The sequence below is a fragment of the Homarus americanus genome, unplaced genomic scaffold, assembly GCF_018991925.1.
Source record: "Homarus americanus isolate GMGI-L3 unplaced genomic scaffold, GMGI_Hamer_2.0 scaffold37032, whole genome shotgun sequence".
NCBI classification, from domain to species: domain Eukaryota; kingdom Metazoa; phylum Arthropoda; class Malacostraca; order Decapoda; family Nephropidae; genus Homarus; species Homarus americanus.
In genome coordinates, this window is record NW_024731852.1 from 3,399,247 (window position 1) to 3,413,899 (window position 14,653).

Consider the following 14,653-nt stretch of genomic DNA (forward strand, 5'->3'; position numbering starts at 1 on the left):
CAAACGAATATTACTTAACATAACTATATTACACAGACATACAAAATATATATATATATATACAACAATCACTACAAAATGATTATTTCCTACCAAACAGGAGATTCCTTACCACCAGGATCCCTTCCTTGGCCTAACTAAACGTGTCACTAATACCTGTTACCCCTAGGGCATTGCAGAAGACTGGACAAGGCACTAGACAAGGGTCAAGGCTAGAGAACGAATGGACACGTCTACCCTATGCCACGGTTTTTCGCTACTGGGGATGCGTGGGGCACGCCGAGGAGCGCCTCTCATATCACGCGATCCAGGACATTTGCTGGATAGTTTATATAATTAATTAATACTACTCTTGATTGGACTTAACAGAGTGAGACAATGATGCATATTAATAACATACATAAATATACAATTAACCTAAGTAACTAAGAACAATAATAATATGATAAGTACAATTAACAAGTTAATAGCTTGTGTGAAATGTAGGGGTGAACATATGCCTCACGCTATGCGAGTTCCCGAGCGCTCAGGCACGTGACAGCTATGTTGGTGTGAACTGCTGCACTCCTAGCATTGTATGTCAACACTTCAGCTAGGACACTGTCAGCCCTAGCCTCTGTGCTGTTCCTCCCGGGTCCATTATCAAGTACCTGTGCCGATCAGGTGGATACTTGATCTCCTGTGAAGTTGTTGAGAAGACGCCAATTTACCACCTGTGTCGTGAGTATATACAAGACCCCACGCTTAACATCCAGTGTCTACACTCCCGACATTTGTTCCGGCCGGCAGTCGGCACTTCCATACCACATATGTTTATGTTGCTCTGTACTGTCTTCATGCCGATTATCAGTGTAGGTACTTGTAAACAGACAAGTTTTGTTACAAATATCTATAATCTTGTGCAATATCCTTGGTGAAAGCGAAGTGTTCTACCTGACAGTAATCTTTAAAAGAACCAGAGGGCGTTAACATCTAAACCCTCGACAGTCACGTTTATTATCATTATTATTACCACTATTATTATTATTTCTAATATTATTGCCAGTATAATCAGTAATTATAACAATCACTTGGGTATTAATTTATGTTTTTGTTATACTTATTTAACAGCGGGGGAAGGAAAAGGAGTGAGTCAGGTGGAGGCCAGGACTACTTCCTTCAGTGGAGCTGATCCATATTCCTTCTTTGAACGGATCCTTTTAAATTCCTTTATGTATCCGCACATTAAACAGGAGTACCTCACCCTTTTCCACTTTCTCCTCTTCTGAAAAATCTCCCTTGACACGCCTTCAACTGTCCCAAACACAATTCTCTTCTTTACCAATTTACTTTGTTTTATCCACAACCAGGACATCTAGGTTCTTTCCAGTCATGATAACCTCAGTAAATTACTTCTTACCAATGTGACTGCACTCATTCACACACAATTAACTTAAAAAAAATCACAGCAGGGGGTTACCGGCCTCTTGCCTCTTGGACTAACTGTGTCATGAATAGTCAATGGATTGATACAATCCTCTAACCGTTATTAATTAAAATCCTCATTATTTGCCATTGATTTTCTTCTCCCTTATATACTTTACTACGAGGTTACAGACCTGGGAGAACCAAAGCCCGGAGTACCCTTGAGGAAGAAGACCATGAAAGCGTCACCACTGCTTATGGTTGTGCCCGGCAAGACTACCACTACTATTGTGTGGCGTCTGATCATCGATACTGCTTTATCTCTTCACATGAAGAACTTGATTGTCTTCGCCCCCATTGACTTCGGTAAGGCGTTAAAGCTGACTACTTTATGTTATATTTAATATGCAATTATTTTAATGCTTCTTGATGCATCAAAATATTTGAAAATGAAAATATAACTGATATTTAGTGGCTGCATCTATTTACGTAGCTTAGGGAATCATATTCTCATATCCTCACCTTTGTGAAAATTTAGTTCACACACACACACCTATGCATTCAATTATTCATTTTTGCAACATGTAATTTTCAATTATATGTAATGCGTCGTAGGAATAATTGGGACATAGCAATAATTTCAACATACAACTTAATTTTCGAACAAAAATTAACTCTGCTTATAGGGTCGAGTAATGACGATATACATAATACAAATTATAATGAACAACGTCATTCCCAACCTAACTTGACATAATATTACCTGACCTAATCTGGGTAAAGTTTGATTAAATTAAGATGACAAAGGAAGCATAAATAAAACAATTATTTTTACCGTCCATACATATACTAAAGGTTATGGAATTAGTAGTTGACATTATAATATCAGAACTGTGCATCAACACTTTAGGTTGTTAAGCAAGTAAATTAGATGTAAATTATACTAGTTTATTAACAATTAAAAAGAATTAGAAACAACTTCCCCATAGGAATTACGGCGGTATTCACCGCCCGATCGATCAGGAGCATCATCGTGTGTCATTATTCAGAAACGCTAACAGGCCCGAAGGCCTGTAAGCGTTTCTAAGTCTTAAAAAGGTTGTGGCGTTTTAACCAACCCTTTGGGCACTAGGGGTCTACCTCTCTGTGCTGAATAAAATCGTCTGGCATTAGCCAAATGAAATGGTTATAGTGGCGTCCATTAGTGAAAAGGTTAAACAGAAGATCATACTTCACTAGATTTCTGTGGACTTATAGTAAGGAGTTAAAAGTCTTCTTTTTGGTTCCACCAATTCACCATATCTTCTATAATTGGTATTACAATACCACTTAGAAACTAAACAATGTAACAATGCATATGTACAGAGAATCAAGAATTCACTCTGTGTAAGCAATTTATAAGGGACAACTAATAATGAAATTCAGTTAGCACAGCTCTATCAAGCAGCTAAAACAATGATGGAAGATGCTTCTATGCCACTACAAGAGTGGAATTAAAATTCACAAACCCTTAGTGATCCAATAAGACTTGACTATCCTGTTGAACAAAGCCTTAACCAAGTAAAAATATTAGGATCACTGTGAGACATGAGTACTGATGTAATTAACTTAAACGATGTAAAGTGGACAGACATTCACACTAAAAGAGAATTATTAAGTAATTGTAGCAAAATTAGTGATCCTCCAGGACTTGTACTCCTATGATTATACAGTTTAGGACTCTTATGCTAAAGGTATGGAAATTAAAAGTAGAGTGGGATGAGAACCTACCCAAGGGAAAAGTCAAGTGGGAGGTATGTAAGTTAAACGCCGAGGGCATATCACGAATGAAATTTCCCAAAATGACTTATAAAGAGCAATCAAACTATAACCTTCATCTCTTCTGCAACACCAGCCCGGGAGCCTGTGGATGTGTAGTGGTTAAGTAAATAAAATTTAAACCCCTCGATCGCCATGTCCAGAACTAGAGTGACAGCTTCTAAGTCAAAGACTTTACCACAATTAGAATTATCAGCAATTGGTATTGGTAGTAAATTAGCAAGCTGTCTGAAAATTACTTTAAGTCTCGTCACGATTAATGAGTTCCAGGTTTGGACAGATAGTCAAGTCGCCTTGCACTAAATCCAATATAATCTTCATACGAAATCGGATGGCTAAAATCACAAGGAGTTCCCGGGTTTAAAATTGTTTTACGGGGTACTAAAGAAATTCTACCCGACTGTTTAACTAATAATGAATTGTTGCACTAAAAATGGAAATATGTTTTTTTCTAATGTAGATTTTTATGCTGATTCCAAAAATTTGTTTTTATTGTTGAGAAATGACTCGCCACAAATTATATGCCTTTAAACTTTTCTATGTTCTACATCAAAATGTTACAATTTTTTTACTAAATTGATTTACTCTATGTTTTTCGTTGTAGATCAGTATGAGTTATGGAGTAAAGAACACACACCAAAAAATTTAAAACCTTACCTAATCTTACCTAACCTATAAAAATCCTTAAACTATAAAATGCTTACCTTTTTTGTGTTTTCGGTCTTCAGTATGTTTTGGTGTAGTTTTTGGTGTTCAGATGAGGAGGGAGTCCATGAACTTGTACTAAACACCGAAAACACGAATAAGATAAGCGTTCATTGATTTTCTTAAGATGGCGGTGAAAGCTCATCTGGAATCAGTCGGCAATTTGTTTTGATGTTTAGGAAAATTTCCCAATAGTCCTGCCAAATATAATTTCATTGCGAATTGGCTCAACTTTTTTCCTAATATCCCGGAGTGTATTTTGCAAGTTTATATTTCTTGATTTCCACCCCCCCCTCACCCCCCCAAAAAAAAATTGATGCTAGGGGAAGAGATACAAAACCTTAAGCTGGGTGAGATAATGTAAAGATAAGATCGAGCTTAGAACTACAAAGGCTAGAGTATTGTTCGAAAGAATAGACGGAAGAATTCAGTAAAATCATCTTAAAAATTCATATGCTCCAAAAAGTATCTTTGTGATTTGTTGCCAGGCAATATGACACCCTACCAGGAAAAAAGAAGTCGCAGTGTTCATTTTGAAATTAATCGGACCCCTCCGTAAACATACGTGTACAATGACAGTGCAGGTATATACAGGGGTGTATATGTAATCAATGACAAACGGTAAGACAATTCATTCAAGGATAACCCAATACATGAGGGTAGATTGACTCACAACGTTATCTGTCGATGATAATAAGAGGACGTATCTGTCTGTGAGTGCGTCTGTCTGTCTGCCTGTGTGTTCCAGCCATAGCTCCAAAATGCAAGCAAGTTAGAGACCTGAAACTTTTCACACATCTTACATGGGTCCCAACGTTAAGTAGACCTTGGTACTGTTATTGATCGCAGTCCGGACACCAATCAAAAATCTTCTTCAACCGTGATATCGACAAGGCGATTTCGAGAGGTGTCAGGGAGAATAAACTGTGACAGTCAAGGTTAGGTTAGGTTAGGTTGTTACCTGTGTCAGGAGGGGCAAACTGTGAGGTTATACAGTATATACTGTACCTAACTCTTGCAAAGCCGGGTAATTTTGCTCACAAACCTGAAACATAATGGTGTGAAGTCATATTATAATCTTGATTTTGTATTCAGTCTGTCTCTTCCTGTTTCTTTGTTTTGGTCTTAATGAAATAAGTACAGTAGCTTCAGCTGTCCATGAACACCTACTGTTCTAGAAGACTGTCGTTGTGAAATTATAATAAGGATTCCATCAATCAAACAGGAAGGTACTACCGCCTGAGAAGATATTGGAAGCATAAAGTGCTGTCTAATGGTAGACCCTGCTGCCATATGGCATCGCAAAAATTGTGACCAAGTCCAAGGTTGCTGATCTGATTTTCTGCCTCATTTACACACAATTGCAGGATCTCAATTGTTTCTTTTACTGTTGACAACACAACATACATTTAACGTTTCTCACTATTGATAATTTTTTTTGTTTTTATTATTATTATCATTATTATTATTATTATTATTATTATTATTATTATTATTATTAATATATTTTCGCCCCCAGGCCCTGATGTAGGTCATTGAACTGTGCTGAGGTGGGCTAATCCCGTAAAAAAGTATATACGAGTATATAAACCAATAAAAAAAAATCAAATATTTGTAAAAGGTTTACTTTTTGTCACAATTGATTTCTATTTATTTTCTGTTACAGTAACTTATATAACCTTATTTAACTTTCTTAGTTATATTTCTTTATTTTCTATATTTTTCTAAATCTTTCAGAATTTTTATTTCTTCCTTTCCCGATCTTTCTTTTCTAACTTATTGTTTATTCCTTTCAATGTCATTATTTACTGGTTTTCTATATCTTTCTTTAACTATTTAAATATTTCTTTCTTTTCTTTATTTATTAAGCCTTTCTCAGTGCTTCTTTTTTGTATATTTCCTCTTACTTACTTTTATTCTTAGCTGTGCTTAGCTATATTTTGTTCAATGGATTAACCTGGGAAAACCATATCATTCTTTAACATCACATCTTAGTACAATTATTATACTTCCACAGTGGACTGCCACCACCCAGGCTTTTATTTAGAATATAACTTCTATCGTTAAGAGTGCTAGGTAGCGTGGTAGACACGAGCTTAGGCACGTGAGTTAAGGTATTTATTTTCTGATAAGCCAAGTTTTGGAAGGAAGGAACAGTTATATTCACATTATACCAAATCGATATTTATTAAAATCAAATGTGAATAGTATGATAATTTGAACCTTTATTCACAACAACAAAATCTCGACTCAATCACTGATTACTTGAATCGTTTAATGTAACACTCAAACAAAAACGAACCAGTAGGTCTTACTGTATAAGTAACAAAAATAGATCTTAACTTTTTTGTTACATCAACAACTATAACACGAAGGCAACAACGGACTACTAGGTCTTACTTTATAAGTAAGAAAATAGATTTTTAATTATTTGTTACAACATCAAATAACTGTAACACTTAGACACAAACGGACCATGAGGTCTTATTGTATAAAGAGCAAAATAGATCTTCACTTAACATTCAATGCTTATACCTTTTTAAGGGTATTATTATATATCACTGACAGTAAAGTGACCATCTGATGGTCACTTTACACACTTGCTAAAAGCACAGAATGATGGTATTATTTAGAACAATAGGCTATTACAAGGCCTTTAATACATTGCTTGTAGCATCATGTCATTATTTGAAGAACAAACATGGAACGTGCGTACCCCAGCATACCTCACTTGTGAGTATAGTTGGTTGACTCACTTACATAACAAGCACTACTTCTGTGGGTAGTAACACTTAGGGCAGGAAACATGTACCAGCATCTCAGTTATGAGTATACATAGATGATTTTCTCACAACATATAACAAACACTTAATACTGGTAATAGCAATATTTTATGGTTTCTATACTAAACCTGGGACAATTCTATTCCTGCAAATTATCCCAAATCATATACATTCAAAGAATAATCCTTGGCACCTGTCAAGATGAGTGTACAGTGTACACCGTGCTTACACCGCTGGTGTTCAAGCCCATGCGCTCGGCTGTAGTCTCACTAACCTCCAATGCGCGGTGCTAGAGAACCCACTCTCCCTTGGTTAGCTCCCAGGATGCGTCACTCCCTCTGATATTAATATCGCTGAATTAACGACATCCTGCCTCTGACATCTTGCTGGTAGGCAGCTACCATTCCTCGGTAGCTGCGAGTATCAGCCTCATCATTTACAGGATAGTGTGTGGTGGTGGGACGTGTGTGTGGGACCTCCGTGTTTTTAGTCGAAAAACAGGGTCTTTCCAGGAGTACCCAGTCTGATTTCTAGGAAATATGATTCGTGAGTGACTAATGAGTGTTGTGACCAGTACAATATCTATCTGTGATCACCCTAAGTAGATATATTTGTCAATTTACTGGTGAATCTGTGTCTACCAAGAGAGGTGTAGGCCCACCAAGCTCCCCTCAGTGCCACGGCTTGTAATCTGAGCCATGTCCACCCCCACCATCCACCCTCCCCCACCGTCCCACCAGGCTACCCAGCAGACCACACAACTAGAGGAGGCCATTAAACAAAAACAGGTCGATTTAACAAACTGCATCCAAAAGTCATCCGTTGGGATGACAAAAAATTGAGGAATTGACGCACAGTGAACAAACCACGAATCCAAGGGATCCCCCCAAAATAAAAAAACAAGATACCATGGACTCGCCGGCAGTTCTTGCAATTGTCCCAGAGTACCACGGAAATCTCCCACGTTCCAATAATGAATCGTACATATTTTTTTATTTTTTTTTTAGCCAGAGTGCTTCTTGCAAACCGACCATGGGGCTACCACAACATGGTGTACACCACGGAAGTTCTTGCAATTGGCCCTAATGCTACTCATACATGTTACATCATAATTTTAAATTTACAATGCAGGGGCAATACAGAAAACAAATCTCTCTGTAGGGGTAACTTGCTCATTTCACACCTGTTTTATAGGCGACGGAGCATAATATGAATAAATAAAAGTAAAGTTGTGAAAATGTCATCAGTGTATCTATGCCCATGACATCTGGTTTGTCAGGTTCGGGTTAATTACTTTGCATATCTCATTACCTCGAAACTGTAGCCTCAGGCGATTTAGCTTGGGCTTGGATATATCCACTTCACTTTATTACCAATGTATGGGTCATTCCCCACACTTTGCAATTGTTTAACTCTTTCATAAGATTCTCGAATCATTGCTCCGTTCGTGGCTATTCGTCACATGGGGTAACGATGTGCATTAAGCTCACACTGAGGTACATAAGATATTTCGTTGGAGTATATAGTTTATGGGTCAAGCCCAATACCTCACATATGTCTGATACATTTATCATTTTCCTAGAACATTGTTCTCACATATTTTCATCTGTTACCTGAGGTAGCTAAGTTAACTAATCGGACACAGACGTATATATCATAACCTTCAGACACGGTCATACTTATTCAGAATAGTACACAACTACACAAGCCCGTACCAATTGGGCCTTCCCAATCAGCATATAGGCTAACGAGCCGATCTTTTGGCGAAGAGGATAAAAGAAAAGGAAAAGTATTCAGGGACGTGACCGATCGCCCAAGCGACAAACGAGCCGATCAGTGGTAAAGAGGATAAAAGTAAGTAACAGAATTACCCCTTCGAAATGTTTATCGTTTTCTGTGACACTCCCCACTAGAAAACATAGATATTCCCTTAGCGCGGTGAGTTTGAATATCATGCAGCTGTAATATGAATCAGAAGAGCTTACAAGGACCAATACTAATATACGCAGTACAACAGCAAGAAAGCCTTCTGCGTTTCAGTGTTCTTTAATCCTTGAGAGATGTGTTTTTGCCTTGATTACATTTGTTTTATCTTATTTACAGACTAAGACACACTTTCCTGAAATAATTTTTACTTAGAACTTACTTGGGTGCGGTCAGTATGTTCAATAATAACTCGGCATTCCTCAGACACAGACGTAAATGATGTTATGAGAGGTGCTTGGATACGAGGAGTCACTACTGAGGTATATTTAGACCAGCAGCCATCTACAACCCGGGCGAAACAACTAGCCACTGACGAGATCCCTAACCCAGTCACCACCTCCTCACTGTGGCCAACTATAGACTGGACATTTCTGTACGGGCGACAGCCAATACACCGGATCAATATGGCTGTACTGGTGTTGGGCCCTAGTGACTGGGTACTGAGTGCTGCTCTACAGGTGAGATAGGTTGATGCAATTTATATCGTAATTGATTTGACTGGAAGAAAGTGTTATTTTGTTTATACAGATATCAGTCTTCGGGTTCATGCATCTACAGTTATTAGTACATGTAATGTAGTTACCCAGAGAAAACCTATCATGTTCTGTAACATCACATTGGACAACAACCTTCTTACATGTAACCCAAGCGGGAATCAATCCCGAGTGGCAGTAGAAAGAGGCCATACTTTTGTATCACCGACATCTGATTTTTTTCATACCAATGAGACTTAATGGTCATCATTTTTTATTGATATTCTAATGTATCTCATATATTTTTTTTTCTAAGAATAATGAGATTGTAAACAGATGTTACATCAACTTTAACGGGTGAGCATCAGTAAGGTGTTTGGGCGAATATTTACGATTGCTTTGTATTTTTTTTTGTCAATGGATTTTGTATGAAAATCATCTGTTAATTAGTCAAAAGGATAGTGTGGAAAGAATTATCTTATAAAAATGTAAATGTCTTTTCCTTAAATACATTTCATAGTCTATCATAAAGGAAGTTTAGAAGATATCCGAAAAAAGTCATAGGAGATAATTATATTTCCGATTACTACTCATTAACATACTACAATCTTAGAATATAACACAACTTTCGAAAATGTATTAATATAAAAAGTATTGGATATTTCCTATACGAAAAAATATAACGTGGGAACAAGAAGTTTCTGCACATACTTTATACAGTGAAGCTTTAAGAGTGGATGATGAACGGCTTAACTCTGAGAAGTATGTGAGTCTCCCATTAACTGAGACGTGAACTCTGTGCCTTTGTCAGAAAGAATCTCCTTAGCAATGCCAACCCTGGAAAAAATCATACGTCCTTCCACTACAGATATCGAGTCATATTTTTCACAAGAAAAGCTTCAGGAAATCCTGCGGCGAAATCATCAGCGTCAAGGTGTACTGTACCTGTAACCTTGAGAACGGCTCAGTAATAATAGGCATATTTTTAAGAGGGACTGGTTTCACTCTACCATTGCACGACATATGTTAATACTTATCACAAGTTTTCCAAAAGAGTCAATTGCCAGATCCCGTGTCAGCCTAATAAAAGTGATTCTTGAGCTCTCAATTCAGTCTTAATGTGATAAAAATGTCCAGCCAGAGGACTTTCATCAGCAGGAACAAGTGATCGATTACTTACTCCCTCGTGGGGCTTTGACTCGACGCAAGTACGATACAGTAAATCGTCTACATTTTCATATTTAGAGGTAGTCTCGTCATTTAAATTAATTACCACGCCTTCTTTCACTTTCTCTCTAATAGGGGTCAATAAATGACGAACAATCGTTCGAGAACAAACAGCGGTATAGGCCCGCTCATCCTCTTAAGAATACTTACACCTAAAGAAGTTCAACAAAATAAACACGTGACTTCCGGGGCCCAAGGACAGAAAACAGGACCAAAATAACAAATCCCGAGTCAAACAATGAAACACAATGACACTAAAGGCGTGTACCGCCAGAACCTCTGCTTCAGTTGATTTTTTCAAAACAGCATGTTCCTAAAACTCAGAAAAGGCAAGTCATTGGAATCCTGGCAAGGTCGCCATTTGTGCAGGACCCGAATCGTACATCCAATAGAGGGTTTTATGGCACATTTGAGGTTTCAGGAAAATGGTAAATAAAAAGTCAATTTATTTACACAACTTATTCATCACCAACAATGCAACACTCTGCACTCTAAATCACAACATTACTATCCTGGAACCTCGGTAGGAAAAAGCACCATGCTTCACACCAGCTGTGCTGCTCCAGCCACACACCCTCCTTGCACTTCTACCCCGCCCCGTCACTCATTGTCACTTCGACTCAATCCACCTATACTTCACTGCCAAGCCTCGGGTTGCTGTGGAGACTCACGTGTGTCGTCGGGTTAGATATTGGTGGTGTACTGGGTCCTATGAAGCATGTCAATTTCTCCTAGCGATGCTCAAGGATAGGAATGTTGTGGTTTAGAGTGTAGAGTGTTGTAGTGTTGGTGGTGAATAAGTTGTGTAAATAAATCTGTTTTTTATTCAGCATTTTTTCTGAAATTTCAAGTCTGCCAGTAAATGAAATGCAAAGAAATTAGAATTGTGCGAGTGAACTGTATGGACCCGCAAATACGCACATGCCCACTTACATTTTTCATGATCCAAAGAGAAATTTGGGGTACCTTTTTTTGCACACACATATTCCCACCCACCCATAAGGGCCGGGATTGAACTGAGCCGGACTCTCTATGAAGCCGGGTTCGGATGGGGCTGAGTTCACGGTTCTACAGTATGCATCAATTTTTATTGTGTATTTACAAAGCAAATATTGTATAGCTGTTTTAGGCCTGTGTGTGTAATTAAGTATCCAGCACAGCTTATATCAGTAAAAATTTTATTTGTAATGCAAATGAGCATCCTGTACAGTATAATAATGTTTAATGCAAATTTGTACATTGATATTGTTTTAAAAAATAATTCATGTTTTTCACCTAAAAAAATTCTTACTTTCAGCTCCTGTCTAAAGTCGTGTTTGGAATGGTAAGTATTATGATAGTTTTAAGTACGGAAGGTAATTATAATCTAATACGGTACATGAGAAGGTGTGATGCCTTACATCGAAAATAATGTTTCCTGGAAAAGTATAGTGATTGACTGTAGGGGGAGCATTGTTTTATGTTTTGTTTACACTTTTCGAGACCATTTTATTTATGGGGGGAGTTACTAATTTATATTTGGCATTCACCCGTTGTTGGCACCATTATATCTATGGAGAATTAGAACGTTTTATATTAATTTATCTCACTGTTGTTAACCATTTTATATATGCTGATTTTACCTCTCTGTTATTTTTTCTTTATTTATTATTTATTTCTTTATACCTGTTTCTCTGTTTTCTGTTCTCTGTTACTTTTCTCTTATCTAGCTATATTCTGATCTAGTTATGTTCTGACCTAGGGCTTACTTAGAAAACCCCTTGTTATGTTACAATCTTAAATACTCACGGTAGCTGCCACCACCCAGGTTTTTCTATCAGAATATACTGTATGATATAACATTAACAGTAACAGGAAACTTGGGTGGTAAAAAAACTTGGCGAGGAAGAGGACACATGGGTTTATTTTATTTAATGGTATCAAGGTATGGGGAAAAAACAAAGGTGAATACTGCCGGAGAATGATACACCCAACATACAATAGAGATAGTTTATTTAAAATTAAGTTGAATACCGGACACTATCAGAACATACACCTATAAACCACCCCATGAGGTTTACTCAAGACTTGGCCAAATTTAATTTTACACTAATACAACTCAAAAGACCACTTGGCCTTTCTTCCGCGTCAGCCAAACAAGTATTCACGTTAACAGGACCAATGCTCTGCCAAAAGTACTATAGGTTCCTGGTAACCTTCTATGACAGTGACTCAACAAGGACTGGTCGTGGGCATTTCAATATTCCTACATTACTACTTACTAACACTTCATAGCATATCTCAAATACTCCTCACAAGATTGCTCGTGTACAGTAAGTATTATTACTTTCTACACTTGGGGATATGTATTACTCTGGCCCACACACAGTTATCATGACTTCACGAGTCAATGAAACAACAAGGAATGGTCGTCTGTACTTCAATTATTTTACTACTTATACTAACACTTCATTGAACTTCTCAAACACCCATCACAAGATTGTTCGTACACAGTAATTAGAATTGCTCTCAACACTTGGGGGATACATGTTACTGTCACCAATAACTATCACGACCCCAATCGTCAGTAATATAATCTTACCTCTTGTCTCGTAACCTTTTTACATTCCACAAATCACAGGATACATTGGTATTCATTTACAAGGTGGAAATGAGATTCCGAAGACAACAATTACAGATACATGCAAGCTGTTACCAGACACGGCATGCGCAATGTCATATGTTTTGTATACAAAACAATCCTTGCGTGTACGCTCATTGACACAGTGGCTTGGTTCTGCTTCGTCCTGGGTTCGAGTAATACCTCCTAGACATGACCATACTCGTTAGCTCACGACTCACGTTGGCGCAATTAACTCAAGATTCTGATCCTGACGAATTAAAAACCTCCTTCGTCAGATATCCTCTTTGCTACTACTGGCCACCGCCTCCCGGCAGCTCCAGCAACCCACACAGTACCTGGGTGATGAGCAGAATGCATTATTATTAGTAGTAGCATTATTTTAAGTATTTCAGCTTCAACATATAACTAAACTAATACAGGTTTAGCCTCAAGTGCTTTGTTAATTATTTGTCATGTTCTGCAGATGGACACACTCTTATTAGCTCCTGTGGAGGGCGTTGTGTCCTCCATTGACTTGTGTCCTAACATTCCCATGGCGGTGAGGGTGGCCCTGCTGGAGGTGCCACGTGTTGAGGTAAGTCTCACTGTAGGTTGAGGTACTTTACGTCTTGTCCTGTTGAACATTACCAAGACTATTGAGTTTTGTTTATGTTTAATATTATTGATGTAACACTTTTAACTTTCCCTAGTCTTTTAAAGCTTCTCTGAATCATTAATGACATACGATTGTCTTTTACTCATTTGCAGTTGAATTTGGCCTCGGTTTCAACAGACCGCAGTCGTGATGGGTCTCAATCCTAATATACCTCAGTCATAATTGCCCCCAGTCCGGATAGGTCCTCAGTATATTAGGCTTTGCCCTAACCTAACTTAATCATTAAGGTGGGGCCACTTAATTCCGTGGCCTACTATTTTGTATGTCACTTGATGCCAAACGTGATCCTTGTGGCGATACAGGGTAGAAAAAAGATTTGTGAAGGCCTGGTGAGGGAAGCCCAGCTACAGGAGGGAGGGAAGTACGTGCTGCGTAGTGTAGGATGCTGGCGCCGTGGTCGACTCCTGCTGAGATCTTCGCTGTTTCCTGTCCTTACCTCCTTCAAGGGCGCCGTGCTCAAAGTTCTTGGGGTTAAGGTAAAACTATATTCCTGATCAAACCCTTACTAACGACAATCAAAACCTAACCTAATATATGTAAATTAACCTACTAACTGTAACAAGGCCAAACCTAATGTAACCTGACCTAACATAACCTATCCAACCTAAAGCAATATACCTCGCCTACCAAACTTAACCTGCCTAACTGAATCTACTGATTTTATAATAGTTCATAGTTAGGTTAGGTTGGCTATTTTCCTGTCAAGACTCAGTTAACATCTGACCTCAGAAACTACATTCATTCCTGTAGTTTGTTCACCTGAACTTTGCTAATGAGGCCTAGGGTCAGTTTGTAACAAGCTAGCTAATTGGCTGGCGGTGAACACGCAAAGTCCATACAGTTCTTTATTACTGTATTCAATATATCTTATTTATATTCAGATATTTTAAGGGATAATAACTGTTCTCTGTTGATCTCTGATAATTTCCACAAATGTAGAAGCAAAAATTAGCATGCGAAACGCACTTATAATATAAAT

At 37.9% G+C, this 14,653-nt stretch overlaps 1 protein-coding gene across 1 annotated transcript in view; it reads left to right on the forward strand.

Annotated features, from left to right (window-relative positions):
• LOC121867942 overlaps window positions 1-14,653 on the forward strand; it is a gene marked incomplete in the record, with an annotated part of 131,887 nt that overhangs the window by 30,104 nt on the left and 87,130 nt on the right. The window contains 5 exon segments of the mRNA XM_042368090.1: window positions 1,597-1,770; window positions 8,901-9,154; window positions 11,694-11,720; window positions 13,483-13,593; window positions 13,977-14,150. Coding sequence (XP_042224024.1) covers window positions 1,597-1,770; window positions 8,901-9,154; window positions 11,694-11,720; window positions 13,483-13,593; window positions 13,977-14,150 — 740 coding nt within the window.